The following is a 23,930-nucleotide window of genomic DNA, read 5'->3' as shown; positions in this document are numbered from 1 at the left end:
CGGGGCCACCAGCCATGTGACCATTTTCCAGAGGTTCTGGAACTCCGTTCCACCGCGTTCCAGCTGAAAAAAAGCCGAGTATCCAAATGCACAGTTTTATAGAAGAAGGTATTTTGGTGGGTGGGGCTTCCTTATCCTTGTTTGGCAAACCACTTCTACAAACATTTCCTCTTCTGTTTGACTATAAGCCCTTGCCTGCATCACCTTCCTTTGCAGGGTAAAACGTTAGACGTGAGACTGATGGAGAAGTTTGGGATTAACAGTGGTTTCTGGGTCTGAAAATCTTCCAGACGACTGCTCTAGAGATCCACAAGCGAGGTTGCTCCTAGCATAGTTATTGGCAATGCAGTGGTTCTCGAGCGCACGGCTCCAAGAGAAAGCATTAGTTTGTCACTTGACTTCTACATTCTTCAGAGCGGAGGGGAATTGGCTGCCTTTGAATGTCACCATTGCTCTCCACAGAGGGAGCTCTCTGAGCTGTCCAAGGTTCTGCAGAACTAATTCCTGACTCTGGCACACAAAACAAAGCCACTCACTCAGAACAGGGTATCAGAGGGCCAAGCTACAAGTGAGGAATGACACTTGAACGGCAAGTGAACAGAATCGCGTCTATTCCTCGCTACGTGATCAAGTGGAGCGCAAGTGAACAGGGAGGAATACACGTGAGTCTGTTCACTTGCCGTTCAAGTGTCATTCCTCACTTGCAGCTTGGCCCAGAAACACTCCTCAAACAGATCCTGCCTTCAGATTAGTGCCTGCTCGGAGCAGTGAACGGAGTCAGTGTTGTTATGGACCACAAGGCTCAGGGGCACCTGATACTCCTGGACCTCCTCTAGACCCAGACCCTCTTTCAGACCCAAAGCCCTGGATCCCAAGGACCTACTCCTGAAGGCTTAGCTCCAGGAAGTGCTGCCAACATGCCAGAATCCGGGGCAGCCAGTTCCCTGCCTTGTAGGGCCATGTTCTGGATTACTAATCCCCCAAGCAACAAAGATGGTGGGCGTGTGAGGAGGCAATTCATCAAGGAAGAAGCATCGGAAGGGCAGCCCATGTTCAGCCTCCTGAGCCAGACCACTGCCAAAGAGCGCATCGTGTTTCTCAGGACTGGGGCTCATTCAAGCCCTGGCCAGATGAAGCCAGTGGAGGGTACCAGTGGGCCCTCTCTCCCTCCAGGATACTTAAGCCATGGCCTAAGCACAGCGCCTTGCTGGTTCAACCAGTTCATATGGTTAGTTTGCTTCTATACCACCTGTGAGACTGGACCCAGCGCCCAGCTACCAAAGTTTTTTTTCAAGCCTTTGCTATTCGCTTCATGTTTGAATGGAGGTCTCAGGTGCTGTTCTCTGACCCAGGGTCCCCAAAGTCTGTTGCTGGAGTGGGGAGGTGGTGGTGGAGAGTGCCCTCAAGTCATAGCTGACTTATAGTGACCCCACCTGGTGGGGTTTTCAAGGAAAGAGTCTAACAGAGGTGGTTTGCCATTGCCTGCCTCTGCAACTCTGGTCTTTATGGAGGTTTCCCATCCAATTACTAACCAAGGCTGACCCTGCTTAGCTTCTGAGATCTCAGAAGGTGAGAGTATCACCAAAACAAGCTATCCATTGGTCCTGTTTCACAATGCTTTTTCAAAGACATCACACTAGTGCTGATGTCCGGCAATATTCTGAAGCATTCATCTTCCATATCTGTGCTATATTTACAAAGACATCAATATCCTGCTCGCTACTCAGCATGTCTCAACCCAGAATATCTGACCTTTGATCAGATCAAGATGTCTAACAATGACCTCACAGTATCCTGGGCCATGGGTGCTTGAGGGCAGCCTGGAAGAAGCGTGGCTCAGGGGCCATCGGCATCATCCTGCCTTCATGTGGTTCTGGGTTTATGCTCCAGAGTCCTTAGCAGATCCTAGCGTATTGTGGAACAAATATCCCAGTCGTGTTTCTTTATGGTTCAACTTCATGTCCACCCAGGGGCATCCAAGTGTCTCATTCATCTCCTGGACTCAACCAGCAAACGCAGTTCCTAAGCGCCTCACCCAATCTGTGCAGAGTTTACAACCTGGGGGAATTCTCCTGCTCCGCCTTCATTTAATTTCCTTTGACTCGTCTATTGTTTCCTTCACTGTTAAATGGATCCAGCTTTACCATCCCGCATTCAGGAAACTGTTTATGAGCTTGAGCAAAAATGCAATTACTGTGGGTTCCACCTGCTGGGCATCAACTTGATTTAGTTTAAAGAAAAAGATTTGCAGAGAACATGGGTAACCAAGGAGATCCCAGGGCAGGTGTCAGCTTTTTTCTGTCGCTAGACTGGAACAAATCTCAATTGCCTTAATACTCTATTGGCCTTTGAACTTTCCACTTAACTCTCCAGCAAGCAGGTCTATGTCCACCTCAGCCTAAATATACAGTTCTTGATATTTATTTACTTACATTATTTATAATCCGTCTTTCTTGTTGAGACTCAAGGCAGATGACACAATGTAAGTCAGTACAGCCAATTTCAAAGACATTTCAATAAACAGTATAATTGGGGATATAAATGCAAATTGGCAAAGCTTTAAAACGAGCAGATAACTAATACAGAGTTGAAGAAATGCTAAAGCACAGCATAAGCAATTCTGACATATTAAACAACAAAGAAACTATCCCATAGGATTATACTTACAGCAACAGTCAATGCATAGAAGTAAAATCTGTAACAACAACAGATTTGTATACTGCCCTTCAGGATGACTTAACACCCACTCAGAGTGGTTTACAAAGTATGTTATTATTATCCCCACAACAAAACACCCTGTGATGTGGGTGAGGCTGAGAGAGCTCTGAAAGAGCTCTGACTAACCCAAGATCACCCAGCTGACTTCAAGTGGAGGAGTGAGGAATCAAACCCGGTTCTCTAGATTAGAGTCCCGTGCTCTTAACCACCACACCCAACTGGCTGTTTGGCTGTCCCTTTAATAACATTAATAACATTTGATTTATATACCGTCCTTCAGGACAATTTAACACCCAGTCAGAGCAGTTTATAAAGTTTGTTATTATTGTCCCCACAACAATCACCCTGTGAGGTGGGTTGGGCTAAGAGAGTTCCAAGAAGCTGTGACTGACCCAAGGTCACCCAGCTGGCTTCAAGTGGAGGAGTGAGGAATCAAACCCGGCTCTCCAGATTAGAGTCCTGCCACTCTTAACCACGACACCAATCTGTCTCTCCCATTCATTTTTAAATGTTGTGATTTTTTTGATATCATACCATGAAAAATAAATCTGGCTGGGTCAGATACGGAATTAGGATCTGCCTGGTGGCCAGCTGAAACAGGCCTTAGGAGGTGAGAATATCTGGCATTTGTTCCTCTTACAGACTTCTTTCCTGTGGTCATGGGCACATATCTGCACCAATACATTCCACAGGGCCCTGATCTGGACAGCCCAGGTGAGCCTGATCTCGTCAGATCTCAGAAGCTAAGCAGGGTCAGCCTTGGTTAGTAATTGGATGGGAGACCTCCAACGAAGACCAGGGTTGCAGAGGTAAGCAATGGCAAACCACCTCTGCTAGTCTCTTGCTGTGAAAACCCCACCAGGGGTCGCCATCAGTCAGCTATGACTCGAGGGTATTTGCCACCACATTCTACAAGCTGCCTGGGTGGCTGGCAAGAACTGCTTCCAGAAGAAATGGCTTCTATCCCAAAACTTACGTCTCCAGCTGAACAAACCCCTTGACAAACGGCCATTGTTCCCAGAGACCCTGAGGATGGGCGGAATTCTAGTCACCATATTCTCTGCTCCCCCCACATGCCCCTGGACCCCTGACTCACCTGAGCTGCTGCTGTCTCCCAAGCAAGCTCCCCTGTGCTTACGGGTGGTGGCTCCGCAGAGCTGCTCTCGGCCCAAGCCTTCAAGTTGGGAGGGGCTAGAAAGTCACCTGGATTCTGGGCTGCTGCTTGTTACTGAGCCCCTGGGAAGCACCAGTTGCCTCATTCAAGCCACTCTCCCATTTCTACGTTAAAAACACTTTATGTCACTCTTGGGTAGGACCAGGGAACGGGCTGGTCTTTTGGAGGTCCTCTGTTTGGCCTGTGTCTTGCAGCAGACCAGCCCGAAGGCTGAATTCGCTCTCCTAAAGTGATCAGACCCCACCCCTGCCCCCATTCACCAACGACCCCTATGGTGGCGCACGACGCAAGCACTGATCTGAAGAGACACAGCGGAGGGGAGGGGAAGGTCCACGCGAGGCCCTGTCCTGGAGGCTGCCCAATGCTCCCAGCTTCTTCTGGCCATCCAGGCAGCAGGGAGAACAGGAGCTCCTTTTAACAGAAGGAGACGGGGAATGACAACTGGGACTGACTGCCCACAAAGAACGTGCTGTACCTCTGAGCCATGAGCTACCTTTCCCTTCCCAACTTTCAGGGTTTGGTCTTTTTGGAGACAAGCCCTTTTGGTACAAGCAGAGTAAGTGCGCAGCAGCCTGATTATCCGGCTAAAGGTCTTCAATGCGACTAGAAAGGGCAATGCCTTGAAAGCAATCCCCACCAGGAACAGAGATACACGAACGAGGTCTACCTCTTCCCCTCTGTCCCTGTGTCCCAGGAGGGAACCCTGCAGAATTCCTGCCCTTTGGCCAGGAGGCGTTAAGAAAAGCTCTCAAGTTTGGCTCTGCCAGGGTGCAGGGAAGCCTGACCACAAAAGAAAGCCAGCCACTGGAGCAGGGGCCCTCGGCTCATCCGTATGAAGCAAGAGGAAGTAGGGCATGTGAGGCAGAGTGGAAGAGGCTCTGGGATGGTGGCAGTTGCTGGACGCACATCCCCGGCTGGTGGCAGAGGGGCAAGATGCGTTCCATTCCCACTTGGCCTCCCCCTTCTCTCAACAACTCACTCACAGGCTCTCTAACAAATTTCCCAAGGAGAAATCCAGCGCCCAGCTGAGCCCAAGTGAGCCACTATGCCTGGCTCACACAGCCTGCCGGTGGGTTGCCCCATGCTCTGCCAAGGAGGTCAGTATTCAGCCCTCAGCCATGCCTCTTCCCTTGAGTATGTCACCTCATACCCTGGGGGGAGAAGCCCTCTCTCCGCTGCTGGCCGGAATTCTCCTCCTTGGCCCCTGTGCCCAGGCTACAAGCAAAGGTCAGGGGCTCTTCCCCAGGCCTTCCCCAGCCTCTCTCTCTGTGTCCTGTGTCTTCAGCATTGGGCTTCCTGGTGAATGCTCCTGAGGACACCAAGGAAGGGCTTATAGGGGGAGCCCCCGCCAAAACAGCTGGGATCCTGGGAGGCTGCACTTGGGGCAAGGGCAGATCTAAAGGGTCGGTAGCCGGGCAAGCAGGAGTCAATGGTGCAAGGAACGCCTGGGGCCTCCTGGGGTGGTGCTTCCTGCCGAGGAGGGAAAAACAGCGCTGCTATTTCTTCACAGGAGGAAGGCCAGCTACCCTGTGGATAGGATTGGTCAACTCTGGAAAGATCCAGCGGGTGTTCCCACGGTTGGCTGAAGCTGGCTGGGGATGGACACACGAGGCTGCTGAGACTCTTGTAGCAAGAAGGCTGGGGTGTCGTAGCCCTGCTGCTGCCTGGGGAATCGACCTGGGGACCAACTCCGTCTGTGAAAACTTCCCGGTATGACGCCCTGGACAGTTTCCGGGGGGAAAGCAACAATTTGTATTGTGTGGCAGAATGGCATTGGGTGTCACCTTGGCTCTGCTCAGGTGCAGGACTTGCTGCCTGGGCAGAGGCAGCAACTTCAGAGTTCCGATAGCCAGATTCGGAAGACCCTCCTGGGCTCTTTCCGGGTGTTCCGCCGAACGAGCAAAGGTCACCAAGCCCTTGTCCTGGAGCCCTGGCTGAGGGGTGCGCTTCCAGCACAGGCTTGGCAGGGCTTTCAACATCTCCTGCATGGCCCCCACCCCCCAGGATATCCAGAAAAATGTCTATGAAGGCATCCATGTGAGAGACGTGGTCTCCTTCTTCCTCCGTCAGGGCTTCAGGGCCTGTGTCTGCTGAGCGGCTGCAGATTGTAAGAGCAGGTTCAACGGAAGGTACTTCCGGAGTGAAGAACGGCCCCCATTTCCCTCCCAGCCTGCTCCCGGGAACCGCTGCGGCCACCTCCTTTGGCCAGCCAGGGAAATCGGCCTCGTCTTTAAGTGGAGAATCCTTGACGCTTCTGTTTGGGGGAGAAAAACAAAACAGAACCCCTGCTATTGAACCCCTGGACCGATCCAAAACAAAGGCTGAGCGGCCTGGTCCCATCTCTGGCCTCGTCTTCCCTGCCTGTCCATCTGAGTCCAGAGCAGAGGCTCACTGCCTGCTGAGCCAGGGGGAATGACGGTATAATAAAGGGCTCGTTGCCAGACATACCGCTGCCGCTCCATGAAATTCTGTGACGGGGCACAGAGAGGTGCCTTGCCTTCATCCCCTGGGAACATCTTCGGCACTACCAGACACTGAAATACAATCAATAATAACAACAGCATTCGATTTATATACTGCCCTTCAGGACAACTTAATGCCCACTCAGAGCAGTTTACAAAGTATGTCATTATTATCCCCACAACAAAACACCCTGTGAGGTTGGTGGGGCTGGGAGAGCTCCAGAGAGCTGTGACTAACCCAAGGTCACCCAGCTGGCTTCAAGTGGAGGAGTGGGGAATCAAACCCGGTTCTCCAGATGAGAGTCCCGCACCCTTAACCACTACACCAAACTGGCTCTCAAAAAGAGGCATAAAGCAGGCGTTAAGGCACAGCAGCCCCCACAGCAGCCCCCGGACCACTCCAAAGTGTGGCGCTCCTACCGGCTTTTTCCAAAATTCCTTGCCCAGATTGCTCTTGCCAGGGCTCGGGATGTCGTCCCACCATTCTCGCTTCACCCTGCAAGGAAAGAAAGAGCCACTCTGCAACCTGTCCTCCATTTTGGCTCACAGACGGAGGCAAGAAAAACACCCCCTCCATATCAGGTGCAATAACCCTATGGGAGTGGCTATTTGTGCACGGGAGGAGACGCAGGTGCAAAAGCTCACTGCAGCAAAGGTGAGGCAACCTGGAGAGATCACTGGCTCTGCAGTGATTACCAGATCCCAGAAACTTAAAGAGGGCAGGGTCAGGCAGCCCGCCCGGCAGCTTCCATCAGAGAAGACACAGAGGTCGACACATTCAAAGGTGGGAGAAGACAGTAAAATTAGGAACAGCACACAGGCTAGGAAGCAACACATGAGGAGGCAGGAAAATTAGTAATAACCATGTGCTTATATACCGCTCTTCTAGACAGATTACTGCCGCAGTCAGAGCAGTGAACAAAGTCAGTGTCGTTATTATCCCCACAATACAGCTGAGGAGCCGGGCTGAAAGGAATGGCTCACCCAAAGCCACCTGCTGAGCTCATGGCAGTTGTGAGAGTCAAACCAGCAGAGTGCTGATTTGCAACCCAGTCACTTAACCACTCTGCTACAGTAGCTATTATATCTGTGCTTATATACTGCTCCTCTAGCAGATGAGTGCCTCAGAGGAGTGACAAAGTCCGTATTATTATCCCCACAACACAACTGGGCTGAGAGGAGGGGCTTCCCCAAGGCCACCTGCTGAGCTCATGGCAGTGTGGGAGTCGAACCAGCAGAGTGCTGATTTGCAGCCCAACCACTTAACCACTATGCTACAGCAACCTAAGATGCAGCGCTGAAAGCCAAGTCCTTACCTGGAATCATGGCTGCTTCTCACACTGGGCCTTCAGGAGCTACTGGCCCCACCTCACAATCAGACATCAAACTGGTGGAGAGAGCCCCTCAGCTGACAGCTTGAACTTGTCCATGAGTTGGCTGAGGGGGACATATGAGGGAGGGGCCAGCCCCACCTTGCGGGGATCTGTGAAGCATAATCCACTCCTGCCACCCTCCACTTAGGGAAGTCATCTTTTAGTAAGGGCAAAAGACTGCCCTGCAAAGCCTCACAGTCACAACATTTCCTACCTGGCCAAGCAGATGTAACCGATGGAGACCAGCACCATCACTAGGAAGCAGGCCAAGAGAATGCCCCACAAGAGACTGTCTCCATTTTCCGACTTGAAATCTAGAAAAGAAGCACTCTGATGTCAACGGAGGTCACATAGAACATGGGGCCCCGGGGGACACGGCGAACAGCAGCGGGGCAGCCCGTGGACTCAGTATGGACAGAGGCTCAGTTTTAATCCCAGACCTCAGCATCTCTGGGTAGAATTCTGCCAGAGGCTGGATGGTCTCTTGGGCTGGCCAAACACCAGGAAGATCCTTGTAGGTACAAGACTAGATGTTATCCAGCCACATGTGAGTGTTCTCAAGTCTACTTTTGCACGTATGTGGGACCAGGTGGCACTTGAGGAGAACTGACAGGTGGAAAAGGCCCCGATTCTCCTCCTACAGCAACCTACTTCCTCTCCTTTCTTCTCTCAGCTGGATTTACTTAAGAATATCAGAAAAGCCCTGTAGTACATGATCAGTGAGGGTCCGTCTAGTCACACGTGCTATCTCACAACTAGGTATTTTGGAGAGGCAACAGACTGGGCACAGAGGCCGAGGCCTTCCTCTGCTGCTGCCTCCCATCTCTGGGATGCAGAAGTTCACTGCCCCTGAACATGGAGGCTCTCTTCAGCCACTGTGACTAGTAGCCATCGACAGACCGTTCCTCCCTGAATCTGTCTCACCCCCTTTGAAAGCCACCCGTGCTTGCAGCCGTCACTACCTCCGCTGGCAGTGAGAGCCTCAATTTAACTACTCCTTGAGTAAAGAAGGGGCAGCGTGAGGACTCAATATGGACTAGGGTTGCTGTTACCTGGGGTGTGGGTGTGTGTGTGATGATGTCACTTTGAAGTGACGTCATCACGCAGCCCCCTGGCTTGTGCCGTTGGGGGCTGCTGTGGAGCACAGGAATGCTCCTGCGCTTCGCAGCAGCCCAAAACAGGCCCGATCCGTGCCAAAATGGGCGCGGATTGGGCCCGTTTTGGCATGGATCGGGCCCGTTGTGGGCCCCTGTAGAGCGCAGGAACACTCCCGTGCTCCGCAGGGGCCCACAACGGACCCGATCCGCATCAAAACGGGTCCAATCCACGCCAAAATGGCATTCCTACAATAAAGAACTCTTATTTCCTTTCTTAATATACACAGGTGTATTGCTTGTTATTTTCTCTCCTACACTCACACCAGCCAGCACGACCAGCTCACTCTGGAGCATGATCACACTTTCACTGCAAACAATATACTCTGCTAATTGCCCAACTATGGAATCCTTTAATTGGGTTTCTGGGGCCAACATTCAATTTATTTACCAGGATTATTATGCTTGGAAGCATAATAATATCCCACACCATGGGATGTTAGCTCAGCTGGATTTCTTGTAGGGGGTGAGGCATCAGGTGGCCATATGGGTGCAGCTTGGAAGCCGTCATCTCCTCAACCTGGGGGGCCAAGCAGCACAGAAGCAGGGAGACGGGGAGTCCCTCTTCCTGTTGGCCCCAGCAGTCCAATGAGCAAGTGAGCCACGCCTCTGCAATCACCCAGCAAAGGACAGGACAGGGCAACTTCTGCCTCATCCAGTTCCTTGCTCAGGGCGCTGCAGACTCCTGTCATGCCCCACAAATCCCAGTATGCTGTTTTCCTAACCTAGCCCAGCCTTTCCAAGAAAGCTGGTTTTCACGGCACACATCTTATCTCCCTTGGCACTTCTTCCAGTTGTATAAAGTTGCTTCCCCCCTCACTGCCAGGCGCTCCCGTCTCAGAATTTGTCCCCCTTCTGAATTGCTTCTGTGTCAATGGTCCTCCCTGCTTTGGGGGGCATCTGGTAAGGAAAATCAGGGCAGCATCTTGTGGCACCTAAAAGCACAGCAAACTTATTGTGGGCCCACTTTGTCCAGAGCACCAAGGAGTCTCTGGCTCACCAAAGTTTCTGTTGCAACAAATGCATCTGGCTTCGGGGTAACGCAGCAAGTCGCTGTTGAGTTGTTCCCAGCAGACTAGCACAGCAACCCCTCTGGAGTCTGCCCTCCTCCAAGAAAGTGACTGGTGGATATATACAAATCAAAGAACTGAAGAACCAGGGCTTGCAGTCTCAAGAAGAGGGAAGGCTCAGCCAGTGGCAGATGGGTGGCAGGTGAGGACGGAGCACAGCACTCACCATTGGACCATTCGCAGGGGACACTCCACTCGCTCCAGAGGCTTTTCCAAGCCTTTATTTTATATCGTACACTTGCACTGCACTTTCCCGGCAAGAGGGTGTCAGCAAAAATTTCATAGCGCTCCGCTTGCTCATTAAGATCTTTCAGTACCTTGGAAGAAGGAAACATTATGGGACAATTTTCATGCTGCACGAGTTTCACACTTGACCTTAAGGAGACAAGAACTCTCCCAGCAACCTACATTTATCTTTCCCCAACTTTCTAGGTCTTTTTTCATAAACTTTCTAAGCCATGCCAAGCCCATTTCTTCCAAGGACCCGTTTGCTTCCACCAAAGCTTCCCCTGTGGATTGCAGACACGGAAAGGTGTGTACAGCTCTCCCATTTTTATTTTGTTCTTCACCCCATTCATTTTCACTTTCATTTTTGGTTTTAAAAGGACACCAATTTCTGGATGTGCTTTTCCTCAGTGAATGTACCCCTCTCGCCTAAGGGATCAGGAACATTGGGGAGAGCGCCCCCCCCCCCAATTTATGGCCACCTGCTAAGTGGGCACAGCGGGCATCTGGCAACCTCAGAAAGGCAGCAAGGCAGTGTGTGCACAGACTGGTGTTTGGCGCCTTCACTTTCCATTGGTGTGCATTGTACATAACCACAGTAACATAAACATTATATATACACAGAGTGACATCTAATTGCAGAAAAATACCTTAAAACTGGCCCTAGAGGGAAGGAGTCCACACAAACATGAAGCCAAAACACAGAGATGAAATCTTTCTAAACCCAGAAAAACTAATGTACATGACATACTTGGCAATCTGGAAGATCCCTAGTATGTGCATGTCGCCATTGGTAGACAGTGCCAACAGAGTAGCGGATAGTCCTTATCCTTGTCTCTGAGCTATTTCTTATGACACATTTGGGAGGGCTTTCTACCCAGCTGTGTCATAGGAAGTAGCTGGGTTTAGAAAGATTCATCTCTGTGCTTTGGCTTCATGCTTGTTTTCAATTTTCCTTTTCTTTTTTCTACTAAGTTTTATTTTAGTTTATAAACTCAAAAGTCACCTAAATCATATATCCACTATCATCTATTTCTACATTTATCTACATAAAACACAAACTAGACATATGCATGTTAACACAAATCTAAACTAAAACCATTCAAATCATACAGTTCACATATCTGTATAGAGTTGCCTTATATAGTCCTGATTTTTCACTTCTACTTCAATATTTCTATTCTATCTTTACTGTCTATCTACAGTAATAATTTTGTTATATATATTGCTGGTCTCTTTACCTATTCTAATTTAAACTTAAAATTCTTTCTTATTCTTGATTTTTAGCTGAAGAGTCAAAAAATACTTTCCATTTTTCTTGAAATTCTGAGGTCAGTCTATGAGGTATATAAGATGTTAATTTTGCCATTGTCGCGTAGTTGTGAAATTTACTCTTTAAATCTGGACCTTTTTCTGCTTTCCATTTTGCTGAGAAATTCACTCTTGCCGCCGTTACCGTATTCCCAACACTTTCCATTATACTCTTTATTCGTTTTTGCAATATTTTTGGGAGTAATATACCATCTAAAAACATTTTATACTAATTCTCCCTTAATTCTTGACATTCAGTAAATCTGATTTATTCAGTCCATAGATTTTCCCACTGGTTTTCAATTTTTCTGCTCCTGCCATACCCTATTGCATCTCTTTCACTGAGTGCCATGCTGTTCATTATTGTACTCTGCCCAGTGAACGTCCTAGCTGTTGAGCATATTGTATTTTCGCTTGTACTGTGTAATCCACCTTGGATATCCGTGGGAAAGGTGGGATAACAACAACAGAATAACAACAACAGCAATAATTTGAACAATGTCTTCAGGTGCATTATTATTATTATTATATAACAGGATAGAATCTGTGCTATCTTGATATCCTACTATATAGAAGACTAAGCATATTCAAGACAACTCATTTCCTACCCTGGTGCGCCACCAGAGGGCATTGCTGTGGAATGAAGCCCAGATGAGGCAGCCAGACCTCCAGAGAGCGTGCCACGGTGGGAAGCCCCGGCTGGGATCAGGCGCAGAGCAGGTAGCAATGCCTGCCCCCGCCTTCACCCAGCTGGGATGAGGAGCAGAGCAGGTGGCAATGCCCGCCCTCCGCCTTCACCCAGCTAGGATCACGAGCGAAGCAGGTGGCAATGCCCGCCCTTCACCCAGCTGGGATCAGGAGGGGAGCAGGTGGCAACGCCTTCTCCCTGTCTTCACCCAGCTGGGATCAAGAGCAGAGAGGGAGCAATTCCCAACCCCCACCTTTCCCCAGCTGGGATCAGGAGCAGAGCAGGTGGCAATGTCCATCTTCTGCCTTCACTCTGCTGGAATCAGAAGCAGATAAACCAACCAAAAGGCTTCCCCAGTACACAAGACCAAATAGCTCAGTGGAAAAACCACAACTGGAGCAAGGCTCAGTATCTATAAATGTGGCAAGTGGCAATGCCCACCCCCCACCTTCACCCAGCTGGGATCAAGAGCAGAGTGGATGGAAATGCCCATCCCCTGCCTTTACCCCACTGAGGTCAGGAGCGGAGCATGTGGCAACACCTTTCCCCCATCTTCACCCAGCTGGGATCAGGAGTGGAGCAGGTGGCAATGTCCATCCTCTGCCTTCACTCAGCTGGAATCAGGAGCAGATAAACCAACCAAAAGGTTCCCCCAGTACACAAGACCAAATAGCTCAGTGGTAAACCCACACCTGGAGGGAATACAAGGCTCAGTATCTATAAATATAAAGTGTATTCAAGTGCAAAGTGATTAGTGCTTCTAAATAAATACTTACACAGTACTAATAAATACATACAAATATAATATTCCAATATACATAAATAATTATTACAAAATTACTTAATATTAATATAATCTGTATGAATAGAGTTCATAGATTTTTTGATGTTAAAAGTCAATGTCCTTTCTTATTTTCTTACTAAAGAGTAATTTAAGCCAAAGAGAAAACTTCAATCAGGCTGGAATTCCACAGGTAAGTGTTCCAGTATGTATATTCTTAAAGCATTCTGACTCATGCAGGAAAGGACACAAAAGACCTCCTGTCTGTAATATGGTGGAAATTCCAGAGGTAAATCCTATAATAGTCCACTTGCAAAAATATTTTATTTCCAATGTTTCACAGAGAACGTTCTCAAAGCTTCAAATTTTCTCACACAATCTCTTCTTTAACTTAACAGGTAGAGACAGAATGGAAGCAGAAGGACCCAAAGGAACCTATAGCCCGACACGTGGCCAGCTAGATATTCCAACTTCTTTCATACGTAGTAGATCATCAATTAAAGGAGTGATTGTGTGAGAAAATTAAATTACTCTGTAGTAAGAAAATAAGAAAGGACATTGACTTAAAAATATCTATGACCTCTATTCATACAGCTGATATTAAGTAGTTTTGTAATAATTATTTATGTATATTGGAATATTATATTTGTATGTATTAATTAGCAGTATATAAGTATTTATTTAAAGCACTAGTCACTTTGCACTTGAATACACTTTATATTTATAGATACTGAGCCCTGTATTCCCTCCAGTTCACTGAGCTATTTGGAATCAGGAGCAGAGCAGGTGGCAATGCCCCCCGACTTCACTCAGCTGGGATCAGGAGCGGAGCAGGTGGCAATGCTCACCCACCCTTTACCCAGCTGGGAGCAGAGCAGGTGGCAATGCCCGACCCCTGCCTTCATCCAGCTGGGATCAGGAGCAGAGCAGGTGGTAATGCCCAACCCCCGCCTTCACTCCGCTGGGATCAAGAGTGGAGCAGGTGGCAACGCCCGCCTGCCCTTCACCCAGCTGGAATCAGGAGCAGAGCAGGCGGCAATGCCTGCCCTCACCTTCACCCAGCTGGGATCAAGAGCAGAGCAGGTGGCAATGCCCAACCCCCGCCTTCACCCAGCTGGGATCAAGAGCGGAGCAGGTGGCAATGCCTGCCTTCCGCCCTCACCCAGCTGAGATCAGGCACAGAGCAGGTGGTAATGCTCGCTCCCCCTTCACCCAGCTGGGATCAAGTGCAGAGCAGGTGGCCATGCCCCCCCCTGCCCTCATCCAGCTGGGATCAGTGACGGAGAAGGAGGGAATGCCCATCTGCCCGCCCTCCCCTTTCTAGAGCCCATTTTATTTTTTCCCATAATCGTCTTTTTTGCTAGTATAATAATCATCATCATCAATTTATATCCCGCCCTTCAGGACAACTGAACGCCCACTCAGAGCACTTTACAAAGTGTATTATTATTATCCTCATGACAATCACTCCGTGAGGTGGGTGGGCCTGAGAGAGCTCTGAGAGAGCTGGGACTGACCCAAGGTCACCCAGCTGGCTTTGAGTGGAGGAGTGGGGAATCAAACCCGGCTCTCCAGATTAGAGTCCTGCTGCTCTAAACCAACTAGCTATAAAATGAGGCTAAGCGATTGTCCGAGGGCCAGGATGGCGAAGGGCTTAGAGGCCCAGGGAGGCCCAGGTTCATATTCCCCCTGGAAGCTTCATGGTGTGTCCATGGGCAAGGCATCCTCACGCAGTCTCATCAACCTCACAGGGAAGTTGTATGTTTATTTTCTTGTTGTTAGAATAAAATGGTGTGTGTGTGAACAATGTAAACCAGTCCTGACTGAGCACCTTGGAGACAGGGTGGGATAAACATGTACAAAATTAATGAATACACCTTTGAACTCTTGGAGAGGATGGAACTGTGAAATGAATACCACAGGAAGACAAGAGAAATCAGAGAGAAACTGGAGACACACCCACGACCGAACCCTTCCTTGTCTCTAGGGCACTCTGAAGAACTGCTTCAGCTGAGCAGCCAAAGGAGGTCCTCACAGACCTAATGATAGCAGGACGAGGTGTCAGTAGCAGCGAACAAGCTGAGAGCTCTTTAAAAACTCAGGGGGGAAATTCTGAACTTTTATCTAAAATCTTCAAGTTATCCGTCACTGAAATCTGCCTCCTCCCTTAAAGACTGGAAGGCAGCCAGTGTAATAGCAATACTTTAAGAAAGATTCCAGAGGAAAAAAATACAGGCCTGTCAGCATAATTCCTGTCCCAGGCAAATTGATAAAAAGTGATATTCAAAGCAAGGGTGATTAAATATCTCTTGCTGGGAAGGAAGTGGCATGGCTTCGGCAAAGGGAAGCTCTGCCTCCCCAGTTCTTCCACAGTATGTGAATCAACACGCAGAAAGGGTTGATTAAGAGGTCTAAGATAAATGAGAAGTTACAGAATAAGAGGATGGGTCCTCCTTGGATAAGGACCTGGTTAAAGCACATGCAAGGCAGGGAAGGAATAAGTTCTCATGACCAAGGCAGCTAGAGAGTGGGGTCGTCTAAGAATCCGCACTGGAATTGGGGGGCCCAGTGAAGAACCCAAGCGATTTATTTATTTATTTGATATTTAGCTTGTCCTCCCTGCAAGCAGGCTCAGGGTGGATTACAACATAACTAATAATTATTATTATAATATTTTATTTATATACTGCCCTTCAGGACAACTTAACACCCATTCAGAGTGGTTTACAAGGTGTGTTATTATTAACCCCACAACAATTACCCTGTGAGGTGGGTGGGGCTGAGAGAGCTCTGAGAGAGCTGTGACTGACCCAAGGTCACCCAGCTGGCTTCAAGCAGAGGAGTTGGGGAATCAAACCCAGTTCTCCAGATTAGAGTCCTGCTGCTCTTAACCACTACACCAAACTGGCGGTGGAGGAGAGTGTCCTCAAGTCACAGTTGACTTATGGCAACTCCCGGTGGGGTTTTCAAGGCAAGAGACTAAGACAGGTGGTTTGCCATTGCCTGCCTCTGCAACCTGGTCTTTGTTGGAGGTCCCCCCTGCAATTACTAACCAAGACCGAACTTGCTCAGCTTCTGAGATTTGACAAGATCAGGCTCACCTGGGTTAACCAGGTCAGGGCAATTAATATAACACAGAGTAGAAATACAACACACATTTAAATATAAATTTTAAAATCTGTAATAGTATAGATACTAAACACTGCTAAAACATTTGAGGGTGTCTGCTACAGAATCTACTTGTGGTAGCTGTAGATGGACTATACAGTATAATTAAGTGGGTGAGAATCAGCCAAGATGGGATAAAATAAGGCAGAACAGAAGAGGGGAGGGCTGTTCAGACGGGAGACAGATCAAGCAAACTAGCTTGGAGGGCTTCCTGGCTTCTTCAGACCAGGCGGACATTCAACAGACTGACAGCATGCTCAGGTGGCACAAAGAAATAATTCATTTCTTATAAACCCATGACCACACTATGGTGATGGCCACTTGCTTAACGGGGCCCCAGTGAAGAATCCAAGCAATTTATTTATTTATTTGATATTCAGCCTGTCCTCCCTGCAAGCAGGCTCAGAGTGGATTACAACATAATTAATAATTATTATTAAAACATTTTATTTATTTATATACCGCCCTTCAGGACAACTTGTCTGCCAGATCACTCTTTCAAGGCCAGCGAGTATCAACGAGTATTAGTAACAAAAAATGGAACCTGTGTGTTCGGAGATTGCTGGAAACAGTATTGTTCCTGGAGTATCGGGCTAGAGACAGAAATCAGGCCTAGGTGGATCCCACACCCATCCGTCTGATCTAGCAAGGCAATTTATGTTCTTAGAACTTAGAATGTCACGTGGAATTGAAGTTTGCTGCACACAAGCCTCCAAATCACTCAGCTCAGCTCAGGGAAGCAGAAGCTTTGCTCCACTGGAAGTTCGTGCAAAGGGGAGCAGATCGCTATGGTAAAAGCCAAATTCATGGGTTATTCCAGAGGAAGAGAGAGAAATACAGAACAGGTGCAAGTGGGCTACCTACCGGTTCCGTTTGTCCTTCGGATGAAATACGGACTTGATAGACTACTCCGGGGATGCTTAAAGGATTAGATGAGTCGTAGTCCTTTCTCCAGGTCAGGATAAAGGAACGCCCCTCACCCTTTGAGACAGTGAGGTTTTTGAGGGCCCTTGGCTTCACTGCTCTCAGGGAAGAAACAAGAGAAGAAAAGGCGCTGAGAAAAGGAGAAATGAGAGCCAGAGAGCAGGGGGTGTCCTGCAAGGGAGCTTCAGGAGGAAGAGCAAACACCTGGCAGGAAGACAAGCCGCTGCCTGGATGCCTTCTCACAGCCACTGGCAGCATGGGGGAGATGCTACCTAGTTCTCTCCCCTCCCCTCCTTCTTCTGTGGATGCTCACACCCTTTCCCAATCACAGCCTGTTCCTCTGCCCCGGAAACAGGGCTGTATTTACCCATGGCCGGGCCCCTAGGCTTTCAGGTATTTTGGCTCCACGCTGGCATGTCAATCTTTCACCCCACTACATCTGGCAGCCTGACCCTGGGATGGTAGGTACTAGACTACAGAACATAGTCCTAGATCCATTTTGAGGATCTCCTGAAGAATCCTATTCAGATATACTTATGAGATCAGGCTGTCAGCTCCAGGTTGGGGAATTCCTGGAGATTTGACGAGTGGAGCATGGAGAGGACAGGAGGAGCCGCAGCAGGGGGCTGGCAACCTGGAGGCTGGCAACCCAAGAGAGAGAAATCATGACTTACCAATGTCATCAAGGTAAACTGTGAGGTTCCGGGATGCATAGTTCCGCCTGCTCTCCAATGAGAAAGTATACTTGGTCACAATGAACTGCTCCTCCAGAATCACGCAAACACAGCTGGGGGAGGCAGACTCGAGGCTTCTCCTGTTCTTGAGATTACACACTGACCTCCTGGAAAGCATGAAAAGGCACCTTCCTAGTATGCTGGTCTGTGCTCAGCCTCTCAGCAGAATGCAGTCCCTGTAGGACCGGATTCCGCTTGCTTGTGACAACAGCCCTTTTTTGTCCCTTGGAAAGTCTTCTTTCAAGATGTAGAAGATGGAAGTGACAACTGCCTTCCTAGCACAATTGGTCCGATAAGAGTCTAGTAGCAGCTGTGGTTCTCGAAAGCTTATGCTACAATAAAGTTGGTTAGTCTTAAAGGTGCTACTGGACTCTTTACTATTTTGCGACTACAGACTAACACAGCTAACTCCTCTGGATCTAGGTCCAATAAGAGATATCATCAGAATCATTTTGGATTTTTTTTTTGCAGTGATAAGAAAGGGAGCTTACAGAGGCATTGTGTATGAGAATCCTTGCCTAGCTTCCTTTAATATCTGACCTTCCAGGTGAAAATTCATTATTTCTGGCATGAACGTGGGATGCAGAGATGGCTCCGCCTGCTTAGACACATCCACAGCTATTATTCAACCACACAACAAAGCTCATCAAGTAGGCTCCTATATTAGCCACCAGTCCCCTGCCTCTAAGATGCTTTACTCCACATGCTGAGAACCCCCTTCATCCTGGCCCAAGACAACTCCCCAGGCCCCCAGTAAACACACTTCGACATGTCACAAAACCATGCAGGGTACTTACTGTCCAGTTTTGCTGCTGCTATAACGGAGCAGGAACTCCTCGGTACAGTTGGTAGTGTTGTTCACAGTCCAGTGACAGACCACCTCGGCGGCAAAGTCTGTGTGACACTTTAGCTCAGGAACCTCTGAAGCCCCAACTAGGAAGGAACAGGAGAGCTCACTGAATGGATCGATCCCCAGTGGAGCGCATCTCGACTCCCCTTTCCCTCACGCCGTTACTTGGTCAAACTCTGAGGGCGTCAAACCCTCCCATCCCACGCTCCCCAAGGCCAGGGCCACAGACCCTGCGGCACACAGGGCTGAGACAAGTGCCTGGGCAAGTGGCCTGGGGTGGCGAAGGCAAGGCCCACTGTCTGACACAGCCACAGCAACATTTCCCCCCTACAGGAAGCACTGCTGAGCAAGAAAAAGGCGGCCTGAAGGAGCAGTGCAGGGGAGCCCAGCAAGAAAGTCAGCAGAACTACAGCCTCTCTCTGGAATCGCAGCTTAGGCCCAAACGACACGGCCTCTCATCTTCTTCTGGGCCGTTTCCACACGGTCTAGATATAGCGAGAAACTCCCGCATACTTTCGCTCCAAAACTCGTCAAAACCCGACCATGCCCGACATCACCTGTCTTGTTCCGCCTCCATTTATTCCGCGTCAGTCCGGATTTTCAGCAGTCCGTGTGTTCCTCTGATGACGATTCCTAACGTTTGGGAACACTCCGTCATTGTGGAAGCCCGCCCCTGTTGTCGCCGCAGCTAGGCAGCCCAACCTTTTTTTGTTTTTAAAAGAAAAGGCACGTTTTGCGCAGTTTCGTAATATCAATGGATGAAGGGCACGATATTATGAGGGGTGAGGGGCTCTCTTTGCCTGTGCATGGCTGCGAGGAGCAGCAGGTACTTGGCGGTGTGCAGGGCTGGAGCGAGCTGCGGGTTATTGCTGGGCAGGAAGACAAGCCGGCGACGGCTCCTCTGGGAGGAAAGGAGGCAGCGGCAACACAGGCGCCTTTGGCCACGGGGGCAAGAGAGGCGGGAGAAGGAGCCAAGGTGGACGTTGGGGAGAGCGCTTGGAGCTCCCCGAGGGAAGGAAGGAACATTCCACCATCGTGGAAGCCCGCCCCCCTTTTCTTTTTTGTCTCCGCCGCCAGGCAGCCCAACCAATTTTTTTTTTTAAGAAACATTTTGCGCAGTTTCGTAATTTCAATGGATGAAGGGCACGATATTATGAGTTGGACCCATGTTTCAGGAACCCTGGCGGGCATCGCAAAAAAAAAAATTGGTGCATGAAAAAAGTGATCTTTTTTTTTAAGGTGCAAAGGAAAAAGTGATTTTTTTAAAAATGGAGAGGCAGAACCCAACGTGCTGTGGGGGGCTGTTTTGATCAGCAGCAGCCTGCAACACCCCTCGCCCCGCCAACTACTTGCTTTGCCCTTGGCGCCCCTGCAGCTCCTCGCAGACCTCCACCCTGCTTGGCTAGGAGCGCTGGGGCAAGAGGCTCTCTTCCCCTGTGCGTGGCTGCGAGAAGTGGCCGGTGCTTTGGGGCGTGCAGGGCTGGAGTGAGCCACCGGTTGCTGCTGACAAGAGAGGCGGGAGAAGGAGCCGAGGTGGGACGTTGGGGAGAGCGCCTGAAGCTCCCCGAGGCAGCACAAGAAAACTGTAAAGAAAACATGGAATGGGTTTTAAGAGCCTTGCTGCTCTGGTGCTTGGAATGGCAGCCCCTAATGTGGAGTTTGCCCATAAACCAGTGCAACCAATAGCCCCCCCCCCAGAGATTTTCACGGGCAAACTAGCAGTCCTATCACAAGCCGTCCTTGGAGGAGCGTCAGATTTATCTATTGAAATCCCGAACTAACGCAAAACTCAGCTCCCAAACAAAAAAAAAAGGCGGAGACAGGGGGCGGCCAAGCCGCCCACTGCCCTGAAGTTTCTAATGCCCGTGTGGGCTGTTGGGAGCGGAACAATGCGGCACGATGCGGAAGAAGCCGCAATGAGGAGGGTGATCATGGGGTTGTGGGAAGGTGATTAATTGCGCCTGATTCGCGGGATTTTTGACCGTCTGGAAACGGCCCAGGTGTCATGCCCTGGCTGTGCCAGGAAGGCCTAGCAAGGCCTCAGAAGCCTGTAAGCAGTGGGAGTCGGCCTGCCTACGATTCCCAGGAGGCCCTGGGCCGTTTTGGCACCCTTTTGGCCAATCAGAACACAGGGGGCTAGTGCTATATAAGTCTGGGAGGAAAAACCCGCACTCTTTCTCCCCGGCAGCAGGCCAGAGGAGGCTTGTGCTAGGGGGAGAGACCCTCATCCAGAGAGGGTGAGAAGACAGGCCTGGCAGACAGAGGGACAGTGAGTCCAGTTGAGCTAGGGACTTTTGCTTATTTTGCTTTCACCCATCTATTGTTGGTAAAGCAACTTGCTTGTTTGTTTGATATTAACTGACCTCCTTGTAAATAAACTATTTTGTTTGTTGTTACTCTGCTGGGTCCTGACGCCTGTTTATTGGCCAAGCTACGGAGGCCAGAAGGGTTGGGAGGGTCCTCTGGGTCTTCCCAAGGGACCCTAAATCCCAGAGTGGTGGCAGCGTAAGGGGGCTCACCCCACCTTGTTTGAGAGGAAGGGCAAGATTGCTCCTGAGAGCTAAGAGGAGTAACAAAATGTGTGAGTGAGAACATGGGTGCAAGATGTAGAAATCCCCCTCTTCTCCCATTTCTGTGGTCTTTTCTTCAGTCTAAGACTGGTGCAGGCTCCCCAGGTGGGGGCGACAGCCTCTAACTCCACCCAAGGACAAGGAGGGTCTGACAACTGGTCTGGAAAAAGTGTGTGGGAAGAGAGAGAAAAGAGGCTTTGATCAGATGAATGCTACCAATGCAGGGGTGCTTACCAGAAGACATGGTCTTTCAGATGTGTGAAGGGATATATAGGTAAGTGCCAGTACCGTAATTGAGCTTGGAAGCTAATAGGCAGCCAATTAAAACATACTTTAAAAAATGTATCAAAATGGGTAGCCATGTTAGTCTGTCTGTAGCAGTTGAAAAGAGCAAGAGTCCAGTAGCATAGATAAGACTTAACAAAATTTGTGGTAGGCTGTGCTTTCATGAGTCACAGCTCACTTCTTCAGTTTGTAGCAGTAGAAAAGAGAAAGTAGCACCTATAAGACTAAAACAATTGGTGATAGGGTAGGAGCTTTAGTGAGTCACAGCTCACTGCTTCAGAAGAATTCTTTGTTATCTGAAGAAGTGAGGTGTGACTCACGAAAGCTCATCTCCTACCACAAATTTTGTTTGTCTTATAAGAGCTACTGGACTCTTGCTCTTTTCTACTGCTACTGACAAACACAGCTACCCATCTTAACATTAAGTTGTGGCAGGCTATGTGCTTTCATGAGTCACACCTCACTTCTTCAGCTTTCGTGAGCTGTGAGTCACTAAAGCTCATACCCTACCACAAATTTTATTAGTCTTATAGATGCTACAGGACTCTTGTTCTTTTCTACTAAAACAGATGTGATATATTAAAGAGGCTGATTCCTAATAAATGATGTGACTTCAGTTTGCACGGATTAGATGAGAGCTTCAAGACCATACTCAAGCTGCTTCCAACTTATGGTGACCCTGTGAATGAAAGACCTCCAAAAAATCCTGTCGTTGACACCCTTGCTCAGGTCTTGCAAACTGGAGGCTGTGGCTTTTTTTGAGCCAAGCCATCTCGTTTTGAGTCTTCCTCTTTTCCTACTGTCATGCACCTTTCCTAGCATTTTCCAGTGCAACACCAGGGAACATTTGCTCATTGTGAGTGCTGGAGCCCCTTCTTATGCTGCCTGAGGGATGTGATGTTCTCTTCCCACTCTTCGCTGGCTGCAACGGGTGCAAGAGGCTGGCGTGGGAAGTAACCATACTGTCTGCTCCTCCCACATAGGTTTGAATATTGCCAGCATAGAGTGGGAAGGTCGTGTAACGTCATATGCTCAGAGATCTTGAATGCTCCTAAAGTGACACCTAAAATCCAGAGAGCCTATCGTGAGGTGGTATTTTGTGAACTCAGTCTGCACCTCATTAGCTTGCAATTCAGCCCAGGGCTGTATCAATGGAGCCCAGTGCACAGCCCACATCATGTGTTTGATGAAGGAGACGTCAAAGCCACCTGTAAAGACGTGGAACGCCCAGTCTCAGAAGTACCACAGGGCTCTTTAGCCTTTGTAATCTAGCTGAAGTGTCTACAACCACCATTTGCTTCTGTTAGCAGTTTTGCTCGTTAGCAGAGAGAATGATGTATGTTTCAGCTTTTCAAAATAAGCTGCAATCCAAATGCATGCCAATTCCTAGTCAATGTAGATTAATACAGGACAGGCAGGTGAGTGAATGGGAACTTGGAGGGAAAGCTGAGAGGTGTATCAGTGGCTTGGGATCCAGATTGATCAGAACAGCATGTCCAAGTGAGAGTGGAAATACACGTTACTAAGTACTTAGGGAAGTTCAAGTGCAGGAGTGTATGAGTAGTCCTTGATTCACATGCAGGCTGTTCTTGCTTGGGGCACATGAATGCTGCTTTCACGGGAGCTCCTGTTACCAGAACTGCTCTTTTGATGGGGGAATTAGCTTACAGTCTGGATTTAAATTAGTGCAGGATCTTGGCCAGCTATACCAGAGTCCTTCTATCAGAACACTCGTGCAATAAAGAGGCAAGACTAATAAAGATCAAATGTGTTTTTACTAATAATGTTGCGTATGCCTAAACTAGCACACACAGACAAGGTACACACAAGAAACTAAGAAATACAGAGTTGGAAAGTAGAGCCGGTTGCTTTAGCAGGAAAGCCCGCTTGGGAATGACGGAACTGGGTATACTCACCTGGTCACGGCGTGGAAGAAAGATGTAGCAGTGAAGCGTGGTGGTATCTAGTGCCTGCACTAAATTCAGAGAGAGAGGCAGCGGAGGTTCGGGATAGGAATGGCACGTGCCTGGCTGGGATCAGGAGAGGAATGGCACGCGCAGGGCGATGGAAGGGGGTCTGGAGAGGAATGGCACGTGCACCTCATGGCAGGGGAAGTCTGCTTAAATACCCCAAAATGTACCCTGGGGCAGGTGCCTTTCCCTGTGGTTCTCAAAAGGGGACCAAAGGCTTAATGGCTCTACAACTACCCTTGATGGGCCACTTTAGTGTCTGATTGTAAGACTGTGACACCTCGGGGAGAGGGGACAAAGGAGGGGAGGGGAGTGCTGAGCGGGTTGATTGGATCTACCAGGAAGCTGGCGTTGTCTTGATGGCCTCAGCTCTGGAATGCGGTGGCTGCATTGAGATGCGTCCATTAGGTGTTCTGGTCAGTTGGCATGTAACTTCCATCTCAGGGCGGCTTCCAGAGATATGCATATCAGGG

The 23,930-nt window shown here is 49.2% G+C and overlaps 1 protein-coding gene across 1 annotated transcript; it reads right to left on the bottom strand.

Moving 5' to 3' along the window:
- Window positions 1–4,178: 4,178 nt before the first annotated feature.
- On the bottom strand, window positions 4,179–19,658 carry LOC129346536 (interleukin-4 receptor subunit alpha-like). The gene is made up of 9 exons (XM_055003878.1): window positions 19,463–19,658; window positions 18,580–18,715; window positions 17,723–17,889; window positions 16,989–17,143; window positions 10,118–10,268; window positions 7,942–8,041; window positions 6,775–6,850; window positions 6,341–6,426; window positions 4,179–6,146 (listed from the first exon to the last, which is right to left on the bottom strand). The coding sequence occupies exons 1-9, from the start codon at window positions 19,656–19,658 to the stop codon at window positions 5,174–5,176; spliced, it is 2,040 nt and encodes a 679-aa protein (XP_054859853.1). The 3' UTR covers window positions 4,179–5,173.
- Window positions 19,659–23,930: the final 4,272 nt, after the last annotated feature.

The sequence above is a fragment of the Eublepharis macularius genome, chromosome 19, assembly GCF_028583425.1.
Source record: "Eublepharis macularius isolate TG4126 chromosome 19, MPM_Emac_v1.0, whole genome shotgun sequence".
NCBI lineage: Eukaryota > Metazoa > Chordata > Lepidosauria > Squamata > Eublepharidae > Eublepharis > Eublepharis macularius.
The sequence above is the reverse complement of the archived record's forward strand: the minus strand, read 5'-3'. Positions and strand labels throughout refer to the sequence as shown.